General features: G+C 34.8%; 1 protein-coding gene across 7 annotated transcripts in view; it reads left to right on the top strand.

Annotated features, from left to right (window-relative positions):
• The window catches only part of LCOR (ligand dependent nuclear receptor corepressor), a 135,075-nt gene that overhangs the window by 82,324 nt on the left and 33,545 nt on the right, over positions 1-19,206 (top strand). For 5 of the 7 annotated variants that reach the window (XM_012767415.3, XM_020280606.2, XM_012767351.2 and 2 more), the window contains one exon: positions 14,137-14,269. The exons of the other annotated variants lie outside the window; for them this stretch is intronic. Coding sequence is in view for 3 of the 5 variants with exons in the window: in XM_020280606.2 (XP_020136195.1) it covers positions 14,137-14,269 (133 nt within the window). In the remaining 2 variants the exon portion in view is untranslated. The remainder of the gene's footprint in view (positions 1-14,136; positions 14,270-19,206) is intronic. 7 annotated transcript variants of the gene reach the window in all.

Raw genomic sequence — 19,206 nt, 5'->3', positions numbered from 1 at the left:
TCTGTATACAGTGTTTTAGGGTCATCTTGTCCTTTTCCTGCTCCAACACTGGAATCCATCTTTCTAAAGAGGTGTGGTTTCTTCGGTGAGGAATTACTGATGCTTGTTTACCCCCTTTTTTGGGCCGATCTTTATACAGCTTCAAAACACCAGCCATTGGGCGATAGTCAGCAGCCTATTTATCATGACTTATATTTTTGGGATATAGCAAAAAATAGTGAAATGCCATCAGTTCATGGCCACTGACAGTATGTCCTTTCAGAATACTGTGAAAGTAGTGGAGGGAAATTAAAGTGTACAAGTTTTTGACTTTAAAGCAGGTTTTTACTTTAAAGACCTCAAACTATGGCCCGCAGGTCACATGCGCCCCGCTGAGGACATTTTATCCGGCCTGTTGGGTGTTTTTGTCACCACTGCCTGTCCTGCTTAGCAGACTTGTCCCGGGCCCACAATGCACATGTGTAGAATGTGCACCACACTCTCCAACGGCCCTCCAACGGTCTGAGGGACAGTGAACTGGCCCCCTGTTTAAAAAGTTTGTGGATCCCTGCTTTAAAGTATTCTTGCCATTTAGGGGAAAAATATTCACATGAACATTTGAAAATAAGCATCACATTTCTTTGTGACACTGAAAATGCAAGTAAAAATCACTTTTTAAAATTTCAAGTGATTAGTTCAATAGTTGAAAGTAATATCTTTAATACCTTGAACTTGTTTTAATGATTTTTAAAAATTGGGGTAATATTTACATATAATAAAATTTATCCAAAGTGTACAGTTTGATGTATTTTGTTCAATGCATACAGTTGTTTAGTCACCGGCATAGTGAAAGACATGGGACAGAATGTGCCTTTGTGCCACTTTGTAGTCTGTCGCTTTCCCAGACCCCCAGATCCATGCATTCACACTAGCTTTTCCTTTTCTAGAATTTTTAATAATGGGAATCATAAAATATAGTCTTTTATGTTTGACTTATTTTACTTAGCATAGTTTTTGAGATTGATTCTTGTTTCTGTGGTAATTTTTTGTTCCCTTTTATTGCCAAGTAGTTCCTCCATAGCATGGATATGGCACAGTTTGTTTTACTCATTCACTTTTTTATGGACTTCTGAGATGTTTTCATATTTTGACTATTATGACTTATTCATATATGTCTTTTTGTGAACATATATTTTCATTTTTCTAGGATCAATATCTAGAATTGGAATTATAGGGGTTGTGTGCCATGTATATGTTTAACTTTGTAAGATATTACCATATTGTTTACCAAAGTAACTTAGCCATTTCCGTCAGCAATGTAAGACAATTCCAGTGTTCCTCATCTTGTCAATACTTTGTATTATCAATCTTTTTCACATTTTAGTGGATGTGTAGTGGTATTTCATTGTGGTTTTAATTTTTATTTCCCTGGTAACTGGTGATGTTGAACATCTTTCGATTTATATATTTTATATGTTGTATTAAGAATTTTTGCCCATTTTAAAAAGCATGTTATTAAGTTGTAATAAATATTTATATATTCTGTATAAATGCTGTATAAATGGTCAGATATGTTATACAAATATGTCTCCCAGGCTATAGCTTGCCCTTTTCTTAATTGTGTCTTTTGAAAAGCAGAAGTTTTAATCACAATGAAGTTCTTTTTAATCAGTCTTTTTCTCTTAAAATTGTTTTTTTCACATCCTGTTCAAGAAATCTTTGCCTAATCCAGTGTCAGATGTAAAAGAAAATCTAATGTTTTCTTCTAGAAGTTTAATGATATTAGCTGTTATATTTTGATCTCTGATTCCTTTCTAGTTTAATTTTCTATGTTGTGTGAGAGTTGAGGTTTTATATTCCAAATGAAAATCCAGTTCTTCTAGCACCATTTGTTGAAAAGACTGTCTTTTCCCACATTGAATTACCTTAACACCGTTGTTAAATTATTTGACCATACACGTCAGTATATTTCTGGACTCTACAGGCATACCTCAGAGATAGTGTGAGTTGGATTCCAGACCACTTTAATAAAGCAAACGCCACATAAAGCAAGTCACATGAATTTTTTGGTTTCCCAGTGCATATGAAAGCTATATTTACATTATACTGTAGTCTACAGTGCATATACAAGCTATATTTATGCTATGCTGGTGTTTGTGTGCATTGTGTCTAGAGAAACAATGTACATAATTAAAAAATATTTTATTGCTAAAAAATGCTAACAATCATCTGAGCCTGTAGTGAGTCATTCATTTTTGCTGGTGGATGGTCTCGCCTTGATATGGATGGCCGCTGACTGATCAGGGTGGTGGTTGCTAAAAGTTGGGGTGGCTGTGGCAGTTTCTTAACCACTTTGGTACGGTGCTCACTGGCCGTGAAACCTTGCCCACAGCCGGCACTCATAGTCTGCACGATAGTTTGTGCTGTGCATTGACGACGAACCCATTTTGCTCTTATGTGATGAGGAAAGCTTTAAAGCACTGAAAGCTTGTTTTACTTTACAGGCAGCTTTGCTTGTAATGTAAATCAGAATAGGTAACATATACATATATGTTTTTATTATGTTATTTTTAAATGTTCACAGTTTTATTCTGATAAATGAAAAATTAGAAAAGTCATTTCACGGCTGTCGGCTAAAGTCGACGCTCGGTTGATCTGTAGCTATTGACTGTAGTTGACGCTCGGCTGTGCGCGTTCATCTGTGGCTGTCAACTATAGTTGATGCTCGTACCGAAGTGGTTAAAGAAGACATCATTGAAGTTTGCTGTGCCAGTACTCTTTCTTTCAGGAAAGATTTCTCTGTAGCACATGATACTGTTTGATAGCATTTTATCCACAGTATAACTTTTTTTCAAAATTGGAGTCATTCCTCTCTAACTCTATTGCTGCTGTATCGACTAAGTTTGTATAATATTCTAAATCCTTTGTTGTCATTTCAACAATGTTTATAGCATTTTCACCAGGAATAGATTCCATCCTAAGAAACCACTTTCTTTGTTCATCCATAAGAAGCAATTCTTCATTCATTCAAGTTTTATTATGAAATTTCAGTTATTCAGTTACATCTTCAGGCTCCAGTTCTAGTTCTGTTGCTATTTCCACCACTTTTACAGTTTCTTTCTTCACCAAAGTTTTGAACCCCTCCAAGTCATCCATGAGAATTGAAATCAACCTTTTTCAACTTCTGGTAATGTTGATATTTTGACCTCCTCCCATGAATCATGAATGTTTTTTTTTTTCCCCCTCTCTTGAGTCTGCTTGCTAAGGAAACAAATGTTCTTAATATTATCTAAAGTGGTGGGGTATTCTTTCTGGAAGGTTTTTGATTTACTTTGCATTTCCATTAGAGGAATCACATCTACAGCAGCTGTAGCCTTACAAAATATACTTCTTAAATAATAAGACTTGAAAGTCAAAATTAATCCTTGATCCATGGGCTGCGGAGTGGATATTATATTAGCAGGCATGAAAACAACATTAATCTCCTTGTACACACATCTCTCGGGTGACCAGGTGCATTATCAATAAGCAGTAGTAAATATTTTGAAAGGAATCGTTTTTTCTGAACAGTAGTTCTGAACAGTGAACTTAAAATATTCAGTAAACCACGTGGTGAACAGATGTGCTGTCATCTTGGTTTAGTTGTTCCATTTATAGAGCACAGGAAAAGTAGATTTGGCATAATTCTTAAGGGCCCTAAGATTTTCAGAATGGTAAATGAGCATTGGCTTAAAGTCACCAGCTGCTCTAGCCCCAGACAAGAGAGTCACTTGTCTTTTGACACTTTGAAGTCAGGCATTGACTTCTAGCTATGAAAGTCCTAGATGGCATCTTCTTCCAGTAAGAGGCTATTTTGTGTACATTGAAAATCTGTTGTCTAGTGTAGCCACCTTTATCAATGATCTTAGCTACATCTTCTGGATAATTTTCTGCAGCTTCTCCACCAGCATTTGTTGCTGCTGTGGGTGTTTGTTTGTTTGTTTGTTTGTTTTTTGAGACAGGGTCTCACTCTGTCACCTAGCTAGAGTGCAGTAGCATGATCAATGCTCACTGCAACCTCAAAGTGCTGGGCTCAAGCAATCCTCCTGCCTCAGCCTCCCAAGTAGCTGGGACTACAGGCGTGTGCCACCATGTCTGGCTAATTTTCCTATTTTTTGTAGAGACAGCATCTCACTCTCGCTCAGGCTGGTCTTGAACTCCTGACTTCAAGCAGTCCTCTCACCTAGGCTTCCCAAAGTGCTAGGATTACAGCCATGAACCACTGTACCCAGCCAGCACTTCTCACCCTGTACTTTTATGTTATGGAGACAGTTTCTTTCCTTAATCCTCATGAACCAACCTCTTCTAGCTTCGTCACCTCTCAAGCTGTCATAGAATTGAAGAGAGTTAGGACCTTGGTCTGGATCAGGCTTTAGCTTAAGGGAATGTTGTGATTGGTTGGATCTTCTGTCCAGACCACTAAAACTTTCTGCATATATAAGCAATAAGGCTATTTTGCTTTTATGTCATTCACACATTTACTGGAGTAGCATTTTTAATTTCCTTCAGGAACTTTTCCTTTGCATTCGCAGTTTGGCTAACTGGTGCAAGAGTCCTAGCTTTTGCCCTAACTTGGCTTTCAACGTGCCTTCCTCACTAAGCTTAATTATTTCTAGCTTTTGATTTAAAGTGAGAGATGTGCTACTCTTTCTTTTACTTGAACACTTAGATGCCATTGTGGAGTTATTAATTGGCCTAATTTCAATACTGTTGTGTCTCAGGGAATTGGGAGGTAGAGGAGAGGAAGAGAGACAGAGAAATAGCCAGTTCATAGAGCAGTTGGGACACACATAACCATCTTCCATGGGTGTGGTTTGTGGCTCCCCAAAACAATTACAATGGTAACAGCAAATATCACTTATCACAGATCACTATAATGAAATAATAATAATGTAAAGTTTGAAATATTGTGAGAATTAACCAAAACCTGATGCAGAAACAGAAAGTGAATACATGCTGTTGGAAAAATGGTGCCAAGAGGCTTGCTGGGCCTCTTGGCACCAGGGTTGCCACAGACCTTTAATTTGTAAAAAACAACAAAAAAATAGTATCTACAAAGTACAATAAAATCAGGTATGCCTGTATTCTGTGCCCCTGATCTCTATGTCCATTCTTACACCAATACCACCACTATGTCTTGATTATTTTCTTTATATCTGGAAATCTAGTAGTTTGAGTCTTTCTTAAGCATTTCTAGTAGCTCAGAGAGAGAGAGAACTACTTTAAGTTGTAGAGAAAAACAGAATAAACACTCTGCTATGTTAATGAAATTAAGGTTCCTATAAAAAAGGTTTCATGTGGCCTTAGGTTAGCTTACTTTTTCTTGCCTTTCTGCCTTCTGACATGTGAGAATACAACAAGAAGGCCCTCACCATACACCAAATGCCAGTGCCTTCATCATGAATTTTCAGGCTCCAGAACTTTGAGAAAATAAATTTCCTTTCTTTGTAAATTACCCAGTCTCAGGTATTTTGTTATAGCAGCACAGAATGGATTAAGACATATTCCATATTTTATCATACACAAAAGATATTCGTATAAGAAGTATTAAAAGATCACATTAGGTGATGAACAGGCATATTATAAAATATTTGTAATATTATTACAAATATTATTTATAATATTATAAAAACTTTTTGTATTGGAGAAGATTTCAACCCATTCAGTATTATATCCCCTCCCCTACTTTGGGTGATAAATGGTCAGACCATAAAGCATTGGCAGCTTCTATAGCTCTTGTTCTCTATGCCTCTTCCTGCTACCTCCACAGCTCCCTTAAAAGAAATTACCTTAAAAGGATTTTGGGGGCCGGTCGCGGTGGCTCACGCCTGTAATCCTAGCACTCTGGGAGGCCGAGGCGGGTGGATTGCTCAAGGTCAGGAGTTCAAAACCAGCCTGAACAAGAGCGAGACCCCGTCTCTACTATAAATAGAAAGAAAATTAATTGGCCAACTAATACATACAGAAAAAATTAGCCGGGCATGGTGGCGCATGCCTGTAGTCCCAGCTACTCGGGAGGCTGAGGCAGTAGGATCGCTTGAGCCAGGAGTCTGAGGTTGCTGTGAGCTAGGCTGATGCCACGGCACTCACTCTAGCCTGGGCAACAAAGTGAGACTCTGTCTCAAAAAAAAAAAAAAAAAAAAATATAAAAGGATATTGGGAATTGACACAAACTGGTGAGGCTACCAAAGAACATAGCAGCTGAACACAGATGAGCTATACTTTCCTCTGAAAGCTGTATACAAAATTAAATTTCTTTCTCTCTCTTCTTTTATACATTTGTACCAGCAGTAGCAGTCAGAAAATAAAGGAAAAATCATTTTCATAATGAAAATGTAAAGTAATAAGTACAAGAGAACTACATGAATAAAGTACAGAATCTTAATTGAAATCCATTAAAGTCCACTTGGATAAATTTAAAGCCGTTCCCAAAATAGAAGACCAAATATTTTAAGAATGTTACTTCTTCCTGAATTAATTTCTAGGTATAATGTTATTCTGATCAAAAGTACATTGTCTTCTTTGGAGACCTATAGGGATTGGAGGAGAGAAGAATTCCCTAAGTGATTTTAAAAATAATCTGAAAGAATAAAGCTAGAACAGCCAGGACATTTTAAAATAATGAGTGAGAATTTACCTTCCTCAGTACTAATACTTATATAATAATTTTTTAAAGTATGATACTGTTCGTGGATTTGAAAAATATATCAAAAATGAAATAAACTGTTTCATAGCATCATTGGTATATGATTTTATAAAAAGTTCCCTTAAACATTGGTTGGAAAATTAAGAATTATTCAGTAAATGCTGCTAGAATTATTGGTTAATTATTGGTTTACCTCCAGTAAATTCATAGGAAAGGGGAAAAAAAAACTAAGAACAACAATAAACCATGGAAATATATTGATCCTTCAGTAATCAGAGAAGTACAAATTGAAACAATGGAAGAAACATTTTTTACCATTGAAATCCAGTGTCTGTAAGAACGGCAACATGGTACCCCTAACACTGCTAGTGGGAATGTAAATGTAAAGTTTAATAGCTTTTTATTAGAAAATAGTTTGGGTATATGTTTCAGGAAAAGAAGAAATTGTTTCTTTTGATCCATGCTTTCTCTTCTAGTAATCTATCCTAAGGAAATAATGAGAATTTGGAACAAATTCATTAAAACAATGTATAGTAACTAAAAGACTGGTCTAAGTGCAAATTATGGTTAAATTTATGATACATTTATTAAGACATAAAGGGTTTTTTGAGAAGAATGTGTAATGATATAATAAAAAATGCTTCTAATTTAATACTAATTGAGAAGGGATAAAAATCTATAGTATGAATCTGATTTAATTTTTTAAAATAATTAATGTATCTGCTTTTTTTTTTGAGACAGGGTCTTACTCAGTTCCCTGGGACTAAAATGTGGTGGTATTGTCATACTTCACTGCAGCCTCAAACTCCTGGGCTCAAGATTATGCTGCCTCAGCCTTTCAGAGTAGTTGGAACTATAGGCACTTGCTCTCATGCCCAGCTAATTTTTCTTTTTTTTTTGTAGAGATGGTGTCTGTGTTGCTCAGGCTGGTCTTAAATTCCTGGCCTTACAGTCCTACCAGGTCAGCTTCCCAAAGTGCTGGGATTACAGGTGTTAGCCACAGTGCCCAGCCAAAATTAATTTTCCACATATATGTGTGTGTGTGTGTGTGTGTGTGTGTGTGTTTTAAAGGCTTAAGGGAAATGTATCAAATGATTAGCAGCTCTTAGAATTAGTGGGAATCCTGCTTGTTTTTACTCTTTTTATTTATAGCTTTCTGAGAAGGTAGCCTTTTTCAAGGTTTTCCAGTGAATGAGAAAAATAAGGATTACTTATAAAAGCAAAATCCTATAGGCTTTCTGTGCAATATATTTACTTTAAGAAAAATGAAAATATAGATGATTGTAGCTTATTAATTTTTATGGGTAAATGATAAGACCTTTTTTGTATACAGGAATACAAGGTAAAAGAATGTAAGTTCCTGGTGAAGTTAATATGAATTTTAGCAGCTTAAATGGAGTTGGTTTCAATTTAGAGGTGGGGAGACTCACAAGATCAAAAGACAAAAAGATAACACTGCCACCATGCCCTGCTAATTTTTTCTGTATATATTAGTTGGCCAATTAATTTATTTCTATTTTTAGTAGACACGGGGTCTCACTCTTGTTCAGGCTGGTTTTGAACTTCTGACGTTGAGCGATCCTACCAGATTGCTAGGATTACAGATGTGAGCCACGATGTCTGGCCTATATCATTTCTTTAATATACTTTTTCTGCTAAGTGTTTGCTCAGGAAAAAAGGAACTATGATGTCCACCTTAGCAAATTTCGCAGTTTTATCAAGATTTAATTCTAAATATTACAACTCTTATTTGATGCAAAAAAAGGTGATATTTAAAATAATCCGGGTTCAGTTATTAAAATATGATGATAATAGACTTTATAATATTTAAATTGGTTCTCTGTGTGAGATACTCATACTGTTTTATTATGTAGAGTTTAAGCCAGAATTTCATTAAGTAAATCACATAGGCCCATGAAAGAGCTATGCAGGAAACCCTTTGAGTTAATGGTGCTGTCACTCTTAGGAAATGCTATAAGCTCTTCTACTGTCATCCCTCTCCCATTTTTTTCAGTTGTTTATTAAGGAGAGTCTTTAAAAAACATAATGGCTACTTGCTGCTCCCAGAACTATAGAATCAAAAGCCTCTGGGTTTTTGTTCTAGACATATATGCTTTTAAGAAGCTCACAGTAGATTATAACAGAACCACCTGTGGCTATGGGCCAGCCAATCTAGGTAGACCAGTTCCTGCATCCTGAAGGAAGCAAATCCCTGGGATATTGTGAATTTCAGTTCAAAGCTTCAACTTTATTCCTATTTAGTTTTGGGCCAACAACTTGTTCTTTAATAAGTAAAAATAATAAATGCAAAGAAGAACGATGGTTTTTGAGTTATAGAAGAATATTTCACATCTGCTTGTTACTATTTAGCATACCATATGTAATAGATCCTTTTAGAATTCAGATATGGGAGATGGAAGATGACATGAATTGTTTTCTTTAACCTCCTATCTCCTGACTATTTGATTAGGTCTATGTCATATAAATTTTTTTGTTTTTATTGGTTCATTTTATTTTGGTATACCTACATACTGTGAGGATAAGCTATATTTTGTTTATATATTGTTACTATAAATGTTTAATGTGGTGACCAGGTGCAGCTGAAAAAAGTATATGATTTTGTGCTATGTTTTTAATCTTTGGTTATTGTTCTGGATAAAAACAAATAAATGAAACAACCATTTAGCTAGTGACAGTTATCCTAAAATAATCTTATAAATTCTAGAAATCACTATCTTAAGGGCATTCAGCAAATGGAGAAACATTTGCTCATAAAAATCTATCAAATTTGAGTAAGAACAGCAAGAGTATGTGGTATTTGAGCCATGTGACCTGCTCCCATCCACCTCCCTAACCGCAGCTTAAGGGAAGCTCTACTCTGAATGGCCAGGGCAGGCAGTAGACATCTTTCATATGCTCTGGCTTAGTGTTGCAGATGCTCTCTGCTCTCTTCTAGACTGGTGAAGTCAGAGGCTCTTTTCCCCCCACTCAGCTTTTACTCAGAGTGGAAATCTATCCCAGGCATGATAGGCTGAGAATACTGGGGCCAGATTGCTCCAGCCCCAGTTCATTTATAGGGCAGAGGTTCCATGCAAGGGAAAACAAGTCAGTATGATTGTGGGCTACCATCCTTACCCACCACCTTGCTCATAGAGCAAAGATGTCACTTTAAGAGAAGTAGATCATCATCCCATCCTCCAGTTCCAGTGCAGTGATTCAAAGGTTCTTCCAAGGGAAAGGGCAGGCCTAAAGAAAGGGAGAACGCCACAATTCTCCCCAAGGGGAGTATTTTTAACAGAATTTAGGAAACCTCATGCCTAAAGGTATTGAAAACAGTGAAGATCTTTTGTGAACAATTAGGAGTCTATAGCTCTACATTAGTAGCTACAAGTGAAATAAATGACAAACCTGTTAGAAGTTTAACAGAGTACCAGAAAGAGAGACAGCTGCGAGCCCTCCTACAGTTGAAGCAAGTCTCAAACACTGACAACACTTTGCCTCTGTAAAGGGACCAACTTTTATTTTATTAGACTATGGAGCAATTTATGCCCTAAGGTGTGGCAAAAACCAGTTGAACAGTCAACTAACAATTAGTGAAGGCTAACACCTAGGAGGAATGAAACCGATCATTCCTGATGGATGGGGAACTCTTCATGCTCAAAGTAGCACCCTCCAAATAGTGATAACAGAACCTACATGCTGCCAGTGAAATAGACTTAAGTGAACTAGAGATAAAGAGGGACATTTTCTAATTAATATTAAAAGGGCTTGTCCATCAGGAAAACATATTTATGTATGCACCCAACAAACAGAGCCTCGAAATGCGTGAAGCAAAATCCAACAGAATCGAAGGTAGGAATAGAGAGTGCAACAATAATCGTTAGACATGTCAATCTCTGACTTTCAGTAATGGAGAGAACATTGAGGCAGAGGATTAACAAAGATGTGGAAGACTTAAAATATTATGAATCGATTAGGCCCAACAGATATCTATAGAACACTCCACCCAATAAAAGCAAAATATTCATTCTTCTCCAATGTAAGTGGAACATTGTCCAGGATAAACCAAATGCTAGGCCATAAAACAATAAATTTTAAAGGATTGAAGTCATACATAGTATGTTTTCCAACCATGGTGAAATGAAATTAGAAATCAATAACAGGAATGTGGGGAATTCACAAATATGTCAAAATTAAAGGACATATTTCTAAATAATGAATGGATTAAAAAAAGAAGTCACAAAATTAGAAAATACTTTGAAGCCAGGTACAGTGACTCATGCCTGTAGTCCCAGCAACTTGGGAGGCTGAGACGAGAGGATCACTTGAGCTCAGGAGTTCAAGGCTATAGTGAGCTATTATTACACCACCACACTCTAGCCTGGGTAACAGAACAAGACATTGTCTCAAAAAAAAAGAAAAGAAAAAGTTTGAGATGAATTAAAACAAAAAACGTACCAAAACGTTACCAGTGCTTAGGAGGCTGTTTATAAATGACTGTGTAAAAAGTTCTCAAATCAATATTGTAATCGTTCACATTAAGACACTAGAAAAAGAGGAGCAAGCCAAACCCAACATGAGCAGAAAGACAAATAATAAAGATTAGAGTAGAAATAAATGAAACAGTATAGGAAAAATGATAGAGAAAATTAAAGTCAAAAGTTGGTTCTTTGGAAAGGTCAACAAAATTGATAAACCTGATCTAGAGCTGATCAAGAAAAGAGAAGACTCAGATTACTAATCATGAATGATATAAGAGAAATCAGAAATAAAAAGGATTGTATGAGGAATGCTCTGAACAATGTTTTGCTAGCAGATAATTTGATGAAATAGGCAAATTCCTAGAAAGATACCAGCTACGTAAACTGACGTAAGGAGAAGTAGAAAGACTGAATAGGTCTGTGTTGTGTGTTGAATTGTGTCCCCTGAGAAAATATGTTAAATCCTAACCCCTGGTACCTGAGATACCAGAGGTTCTTATATTTTTGTTTGTATTTGAAAATATAATAGTCCCCCAGTATCTGAGGGGAAATATATTCCAAGACTTTAAGAGGATGCCTGAAACCACTGATGGTACTGAACCCTATATATACTATTTTTTTCCTATATGTACATACCTATGATAAAGTTTAATTTATAAATTAGGCACAGTTAGAGATTACTGTGGGACTAGGTTAGTTGCTCTGTGTTGCTTTATATTAGAAGGTAGCCTGAATATATTACATTAAACGAAGTTTAAGTAGAGATAAGTTGTTCAGTGTCTGACATAAAATGATTGAATGTAGGGCTAAGGACTTAAGTACAGTTTATGCCACATAATGTTTGATTTTTAAAAATCACTAAACAATGAAATGGTACCAAAGTATAATACAGTTGAGGATTTTATTGGACTTCAGTTGATGCCTGTTTCTAACACCTTTTTACATGTTAAATCAGTATCAAAATTATATTATTATTTTTAAAATATTAGTAGTCTTTAGCCTATAAAAAAGAATGTTGACAGATACAACTATAATAAAGGTTCTTATGGTTTATAAGACTTAAAATATTGTTAAAAATTTTTTTAAATGCATTTTAATTATTTTTAATGCTATATTTACTAGTATTTTCTACATGACTTTCTTTGTTTCTACCAAATAAGGATTCATTCCTTTAACAAGTTTTTATTTTTACTTGTTTACTTATTTTTCATTTATTTTTTCTTTGAGATGGGGTCTCATTATGTTGCTTAGGCTGTTCTTGAACCCCTGAGCTCAAGTGATCCTCCCACCTCAGCATCCCAAGTAGCTGGCTTATAGGCGAGTGCCACTGTGTCCAGCTAAAAAATTTTTAACAAATTATATAGCAGATTTACTGTATCTTATATAGAAATGTTAAAGGATATTTATTTTAGTTTGAATTTGCAAGTGAGTTCTTCATATTAAACTATTTGTTTGCAATATATAATTGATGTTAAATGTTTCTGCAAAATACATGTTTTGGTGTGCTCTCGACACAATTGTGATGAGAAATCATAAAAAGCTGGTTGCAAATATCAGTGGGTATATTTAAAATCTTTGAGTAAATCATTTGTGCATTATAATACGCATTCAGTATGTTCAATTTCTTTGCATTGTGCCGAGACTTGTCCCATTTTCTTAGTGCAACTTTAAGTTTTCCATGATGAAAGTAAATGCATGAATTCATATACTGCAGTGATTTGAAGTAAATTATGGGGACTAGAATTTAAAGAACACTTAAAAGATGCACTTTGCTATTCTTTATGTTCTTATTTTCTATTATTGTAAGATACAAGAGTGGAAGTAAGTTGAAATCATTATCAATTTAGTCTAGTACTCCTGCAGTGTGGGAGCAGATGCTGGGGGTTTCTGGGATGAGTTTAGTGCAACATATTGGAACTTGGTCAGAGAAATTTTGCAACATTTTATATTGCAAAGATGTTCAAGTGTGTGTGTATATACTTCGTGTGTGTGTGTGTGTGTGTGTGTTTGTGTGTATAAATAAAAGAACTAAAGTGCTTACACTTAGAACATGCATTCTGTTTTGCAGTTCTTTTTTTTAGTGCTGCTTTTGACCTGTTAATCAATTTTACAACCCACTAAAGGTTTGAGAACCACAGTTTGTAAAACAGTAATCTAGGGACAGAATTATGAATCCAAATATATTTTTTGAAGTTTTTTTCCCTAAGGGCCTTTTTAAAATGTTTGTGTTTTGTGTCTGGTGAAAACAGATCTCATACTAGGAAGGCAAACATGATCCTCAAATGAGATTTGGGGCTGAAAAAGTTTCTTTTTTTTTATTTAAAGAATCATAATGAGCTAAGCACAGTGCCTTACGCCTATAGTTCTAGCATGTAGGGAGACCAAGGCAGGAGGATTGCTTGAAGCCAAAAGTTCATGACCAGCCTGAGTAACATAATGAAACCCTATCTCTGCAACAAATAGAAAAATTAGCTGGGCATGGTGGCTCGCTCCTGTAGTCCCAGCTACTCGGGAGGCTGAGGCAGGAGGATTGCTTGAGCCCAGGAGGTTGAGGTTGCATTGAGCTGTGATGATGCACTCTAGCCTTGGCAACAGAGTAAGATTCTATCTCAAAAAAAGGGCATATATCTCCATTGAGTTGCCTGTGAACTATTACTGTAGTATAATAGAACCAATCTATTTGGTTGCCCAAGGAAATTTTCCCTTTGGTAATTATATAGTTTAATTAGAGTTTGCCTGTAAATTTTGAACAAAATTCATAATCAGAGAACGTGGATAAAATCCATCCAAAGTATATGTTTATACTCATTTAATTTTTATATTAATATTTTTGTGGAGATAAATTTTATCCTGATTTGAAGTTTTAAAATATTTTAATTGTACTAGTTTGTCTTATTTGCTGTTAACATTTATCTTTGATTATGCATCTGTGCTTTTGATATTGAATGAGAAAAGATTTTTGTGCAACTATTTCACCAAATATTTTTACAGGGACACTTAGTCGGTCTGGATGAACCAGCTTCGGGAGCTGGGCAAGAAGCTCTGCTTAAACAAGAGCAAGCAAAAATCATTCGATTCGAGAGACAAGCAGAGGAGTTCCTCAATGCAGTCTTTTATAGAAAAGGTTGGTTTCAGTGAAGAATGACTTAGCATCTGCTTGTCTTGTTTTAATCTGCTTAATTTCAATGTCATTTTAAAAGTTACTCTTAAAAATATTTTTCTTTATTGATGGTATACTTTATATTTCTCTATATTCCTTTGGTCAGATTAAATTTGGAACAGGGTTAAGGCAACCCCTGTACCCCCTTTAGGCTCTGAAGTGACAGTGAGTTTTAGTTAAATAGTTGAGAGTTTATGAAACTCTGAAAATTGTAATATCTTAGTACTTCTATATTTGCTAGACAGATTTTCTTACCGAGACAAGTTAACTTTTTAATCACTGATAACTATATATAAACTGTGAATTTTTGGTAATTCTAACCTGAAATTTAATTAGACCAGAAATGTAGTTATGTGTTAAAATTAGATTTATAAGCATTTTTTTCTCCACACTTTAACTGAAATTTTTTGTATTGTTAAAATTAGAGAAACTCATTATTATATAATAAACTTTCCCCCTACATTTGAGGTGGCATTAATAGCTTCACCTCTTGCATTTTTTTTTCAATTTATCTTTCTCCTTGAACTTTGATAAGTTTATTTTACATTTCTTTTGAAATACAGAAAATTTCTCCAGTCATAGTCTTGAGGTTTAGAATTCTTCATGGAGACATTTACTTCTTTTCTGTATGCACAAAACATAATTGCTATCAACCAAGAACTTAAGAAAACTTTCTTTCCTGATCCATTCTAGTGAAGTCTTTACATTCAAGAAATTCTTCCTAAGGGGATCTGTATTTCTTAGTTATACTTCTCTAGTTCCAAGAGGAAGATTACTATGATAGGTTCTAAAATGGTTTCCTATAAACTCCTGATAATTTTGAATATCCAAACCTTCAGCTGACTCAGTGATGCCATTTTCTTTAATATTTCTTCATATGTTCTAGTTTACAATTCTTATTCCTCTGAAAATTCCCTTCTTCCCTCTGAAATTTGAAGGGTTTATTTTGATTGTACACTGGTTAAAAGTCTGATAAATGCTGGTTCTAATGGGTTTGTTACAGTTGGATACCAGCTGGGCTTCTACTTAATGTGACCAATGTTTTCAAAAGGTGGTATGAGGCGAAATGTCACGTAAAATTAAGTAATGCACAGATTATTGTTTTTCTGTGGCACTTTTTTTCCCAGTTTCTTCTATTAGATCCCTAGGCAAAATTAAATCTTTTAGTACATGCTTGCTTCTTTTTTAATACCCACTAGCACCCTCTGACCTAAATCTCCCAGCCAAGTCTCCCATGCTCACCTTAATCCTCATAAAGTGCCTTGAATTCCAAAATTATGTTCATAATAGTAATTTTTTTAGTTTTATGAATATTTGTTTTATTACAATAATTTACATTTATAGTATAAGTGACTGATGTCTCAGTTTATTAACCAAATAAAAAATATTTTCTGCTCCTGTCCTATAGGATGTATACAGGGTCATTGGTCTTATGTGTTGTTACAGCAAGCTTCATTATCTATACAGAGGAAACTCCTCTTCCTGGTTTACCTGGAGGAACTGCTTTCATCCACTCTTTATTTAGGGGGCATTAATGAGGTCAATCATAAGAAGATTCCTACAGAGAAATTCTTTCCTACTTCTCTACTAGTCCTATCCCTTTGGCATAGAGTATTAACCTACATTTAAAGTTTTTATAAGCTTTTTATATTTAGAAATTAAATCTTTGAGCATAACCTTTTGGGGAGGGGAATTTTTACCTTGGAATCAGTCTTGATATATTTCAAGAGATGGAAATCCTCTCAAATTTTAAGTTATGTTTGTGCGTTTGTTTATATACTGGCATGTGAAGCTAGGAAAAAGAACTATTGCTTTGGAATTGAAAGTTCCCTTCCCTTTGCTTTATGTATGAATATTGTTATTTTTAGATATCTTATTAAATCTCTTGAAAATGTCTCAAAGATCGGCATTAGTACTCTTCAGATTAATGCCAGAAGTGTTTAGTATCCAGGGATATGATGGGCACTTTAGTCTCGAGAATATTTTGTTTTTATAAATAATTAAGATCTTTGGATTTGGTCCTTTGTTTCCAAGTACTGCAAATTGTGTATTTTAAGTAATTGAATGTGCATAAGTTATATGTGTTTAAGTAGAAACATTTGCAATAAAAGTGGGCTTTTGGGATGTGGACTATAATAAATTTTAATTTAAGAACAATGTACCTTCTACAGCTGTCATAATCACATTTTTTTAGCTTGCTTTGTGACTTGGATTAGAAGATTTGACACTTTTTCTAAAAGTTAGATTCACATTTTCAAATATACAGATGGCTATAATGTAACACATTTTTCTGTAGTTTTATATTGATCTGATTTTTTTCTTTTATTTGACTCAATTGTGTTCCTTTGGGCATGGGTATGTTTATAGATATGTGTTTTAAGTAAGTCAAAGAATGAAATCTGTTTTAAAAACTTTCAAAAGATACAGATATTTAAATGGCAGAGATGTCATTCATATGAAAACATTGAATATGTTTTTTCTCATGATTGTGTTACTCATTCAGGAAAGAGACAAGATATGCTGCAGGCATTTAAAGCTCAAGAGGTTTATGGTATTTATCCTAAAATCTTTGACTCTTTACGGAGCTCTTTTGTCATATTAGTTTATTAATACTAGTTAAACAGAGACATTTCATAAATTATTTCATGTTGCTTCCTGTTTGAAAATACTCCTCTTTATGTATTACATATTCCCCAACATTTCAGTAGGAGAAGGATACACTAATATATTAAAACTTGGGGGCCAGGCATGGGAGCTCACGCCTGTGATCCTAGCACTCTGGGAGGCAGGAGGATTGCTTGAGCTCAGGTTTTTGAGACCAGCCTGAACAAGAGCAAGACCCCATCTCTACTAAAAATAGAAAATTTGTCAGGCATGGTCGCATGCGCCTGTAGTCCCAGGTAACTACTGAAGAGGCTGAAGCAGGAGGGTTGCTCGAGCCCAGGAGTTTGAGGTTGCAGTCAGCTATGATCGTCACTGAATTTTACCTGGGGCAATGGAGGGAGAGTCTGTCTTCAAAAAATAAATATATATACATATATAAAAACTTGTAATTTTATATAGTCATTCATATGGAGATTGTATGCCATATAGAGGAAAAATGGATTTTAACAGGAAAGTTAAATGACTAAAAATCCAGTGGATAGAGTTATTTAAAAAGCAGTATATGGGAAAGTGTATATTAAAACATTTGAGAAACCATTGTTAGTGATTGTAGCAGCTTCTGAACCTTACCTAATTGAATACCTTTATTCTTAGGTATCTAGAATATTCATAGTCTCTAATTATGAAGAGAAAACTTAGGGTTAAAAATACTTCTTAGTAAGAAACATTATTATTGGTAGAGCAAGCCTCATTAAACTTCAGAGAATTAAATATTTTGACTTTATGAGCATCTCCTGATATCGAGTATTGTCCTTCAGGGAAAAAATGTTATGTTTTTAGGAGTCCTATGAAGTTTTAATGATGTGTTTGTTGCTTGTTTTTTGTTTGTTGTGGAGATTTTAGATTTTAGTTAGTATAAGAGTCAGTTTTTCTTTAACTTTTAAATAAACCTCTTAAGTTTCTTACAGGTACAAAATACTGTGGGTAAAGTTATTTGCTCTCTATAGCTAATCTTTAAAAGACCAAGGAAACTGAGGTTTTCTAAGAACCATCTTCTAAAGCCTCAGAAGTATAGTGGGGAGTAAAGGTCACAGATAAACAGTAAGATCAGGGGGAAAGTTTTAATCAAGGATCTATCACTAACCATCTGTACAGATTTGTAGAGGCCACTTACTCTTTAGATCATATTTCCCTGATTTGTTTTTGTTTTTACAAAAAGGAGTATTTCATAGTGATTGATTTGATTGACTCATTTATTACTCAACTAAATTGAATGCACACTTTCACTAGGCAAGATTAGGTATGCAAAGGTAAATACAATCTCTGCTCTTGAGAAGTTTAGTCTTCCTGATTGACTGTTACAGTGTGGTAATTATAGAGACCTGATAATATGTTTATGCAAATCATTTCCCTCTCAACCTCGTATGACCTTCAGGGTCCCTTCCAGTGCTAAAAGTTCTGTGAGCTAATGAATTCATATTGTCTAAACTTAGCATTGACTAGTAATTGATAACTTAGATGTTTATTTTATTATATCCCTAGCTATAGTGTTAACAGTTGGCAGGGTGTATTTAAATAACTTATGGAAAATATGTGGTCTTTCTTAGGCTTTTGAGATTTGGCATTTAAATTAAACTCCTAGCCAGGGATTTTAAAATTGTCCCCAGACCAGCAGCATCTAGGAACCTGTTAGAAATGACAGTTCTTGAGCCCACCCTAGAACTACTCAATCAGAAAGTGTGGGGGTAGGACCCAGCAATCTGTTTTTACAAGCCAGCAGAGTTATTCTGATGAACATTAAAATGTAAAAACTACTGCCCTAGCCTATCATAGGATCTTAAAATAAGTATCTCCTTTTATATAATCTTGGTATGCCTTCAATCTTAAATAGGAAATAAATTAAGCACTCATTAACTCACTAACTCATTCTTCAAAAACCAAGGTGAATTGGCTGAGGAAAAATATAGGGAAACCTGATGTGATCTATAGATGTAACAAGGGAGAGATTATTTCATAAGAGAAGGGTTTTGGGATTTCTATATCAGGTAAGTGATTCATGCCCATAAGATATACTATTTGTTATCCCTTTAATTTCATAATCCTGGGGGGAAATGTTTAGACATATTTTTATGAAACATTTCTTTTTTGAAAATCTGTAATTCAAAAGTTAGAGATTAAAACTATAAGTCAAAAGGAGAATACTATTTTTAAGATATTGCATTTTAAGGAAAAGAAAATGAAATTTTATGTTTACTTGAAAGCTGTCTTTTTTAAGTACATTATCCCACTTTAAAAGT

This window comes from Microcebus murinus, chromosome 14, assembly GCF_040939455.1.
Source record: "Microcebus murinus isolate Inina chromosome 14, M.murinus_Inina_mat1.0, whole genome shotgun sequence".
Taxonomy (NCBI): Eukaryota; Metazoa; Chordata; class Mammalia; order Primates; family Cheirogaleidae; genus Microcebus; species Microcebus murinus.
This window is presented reverse-complemented; position numbering and strand designations above follow the sequence as displayed.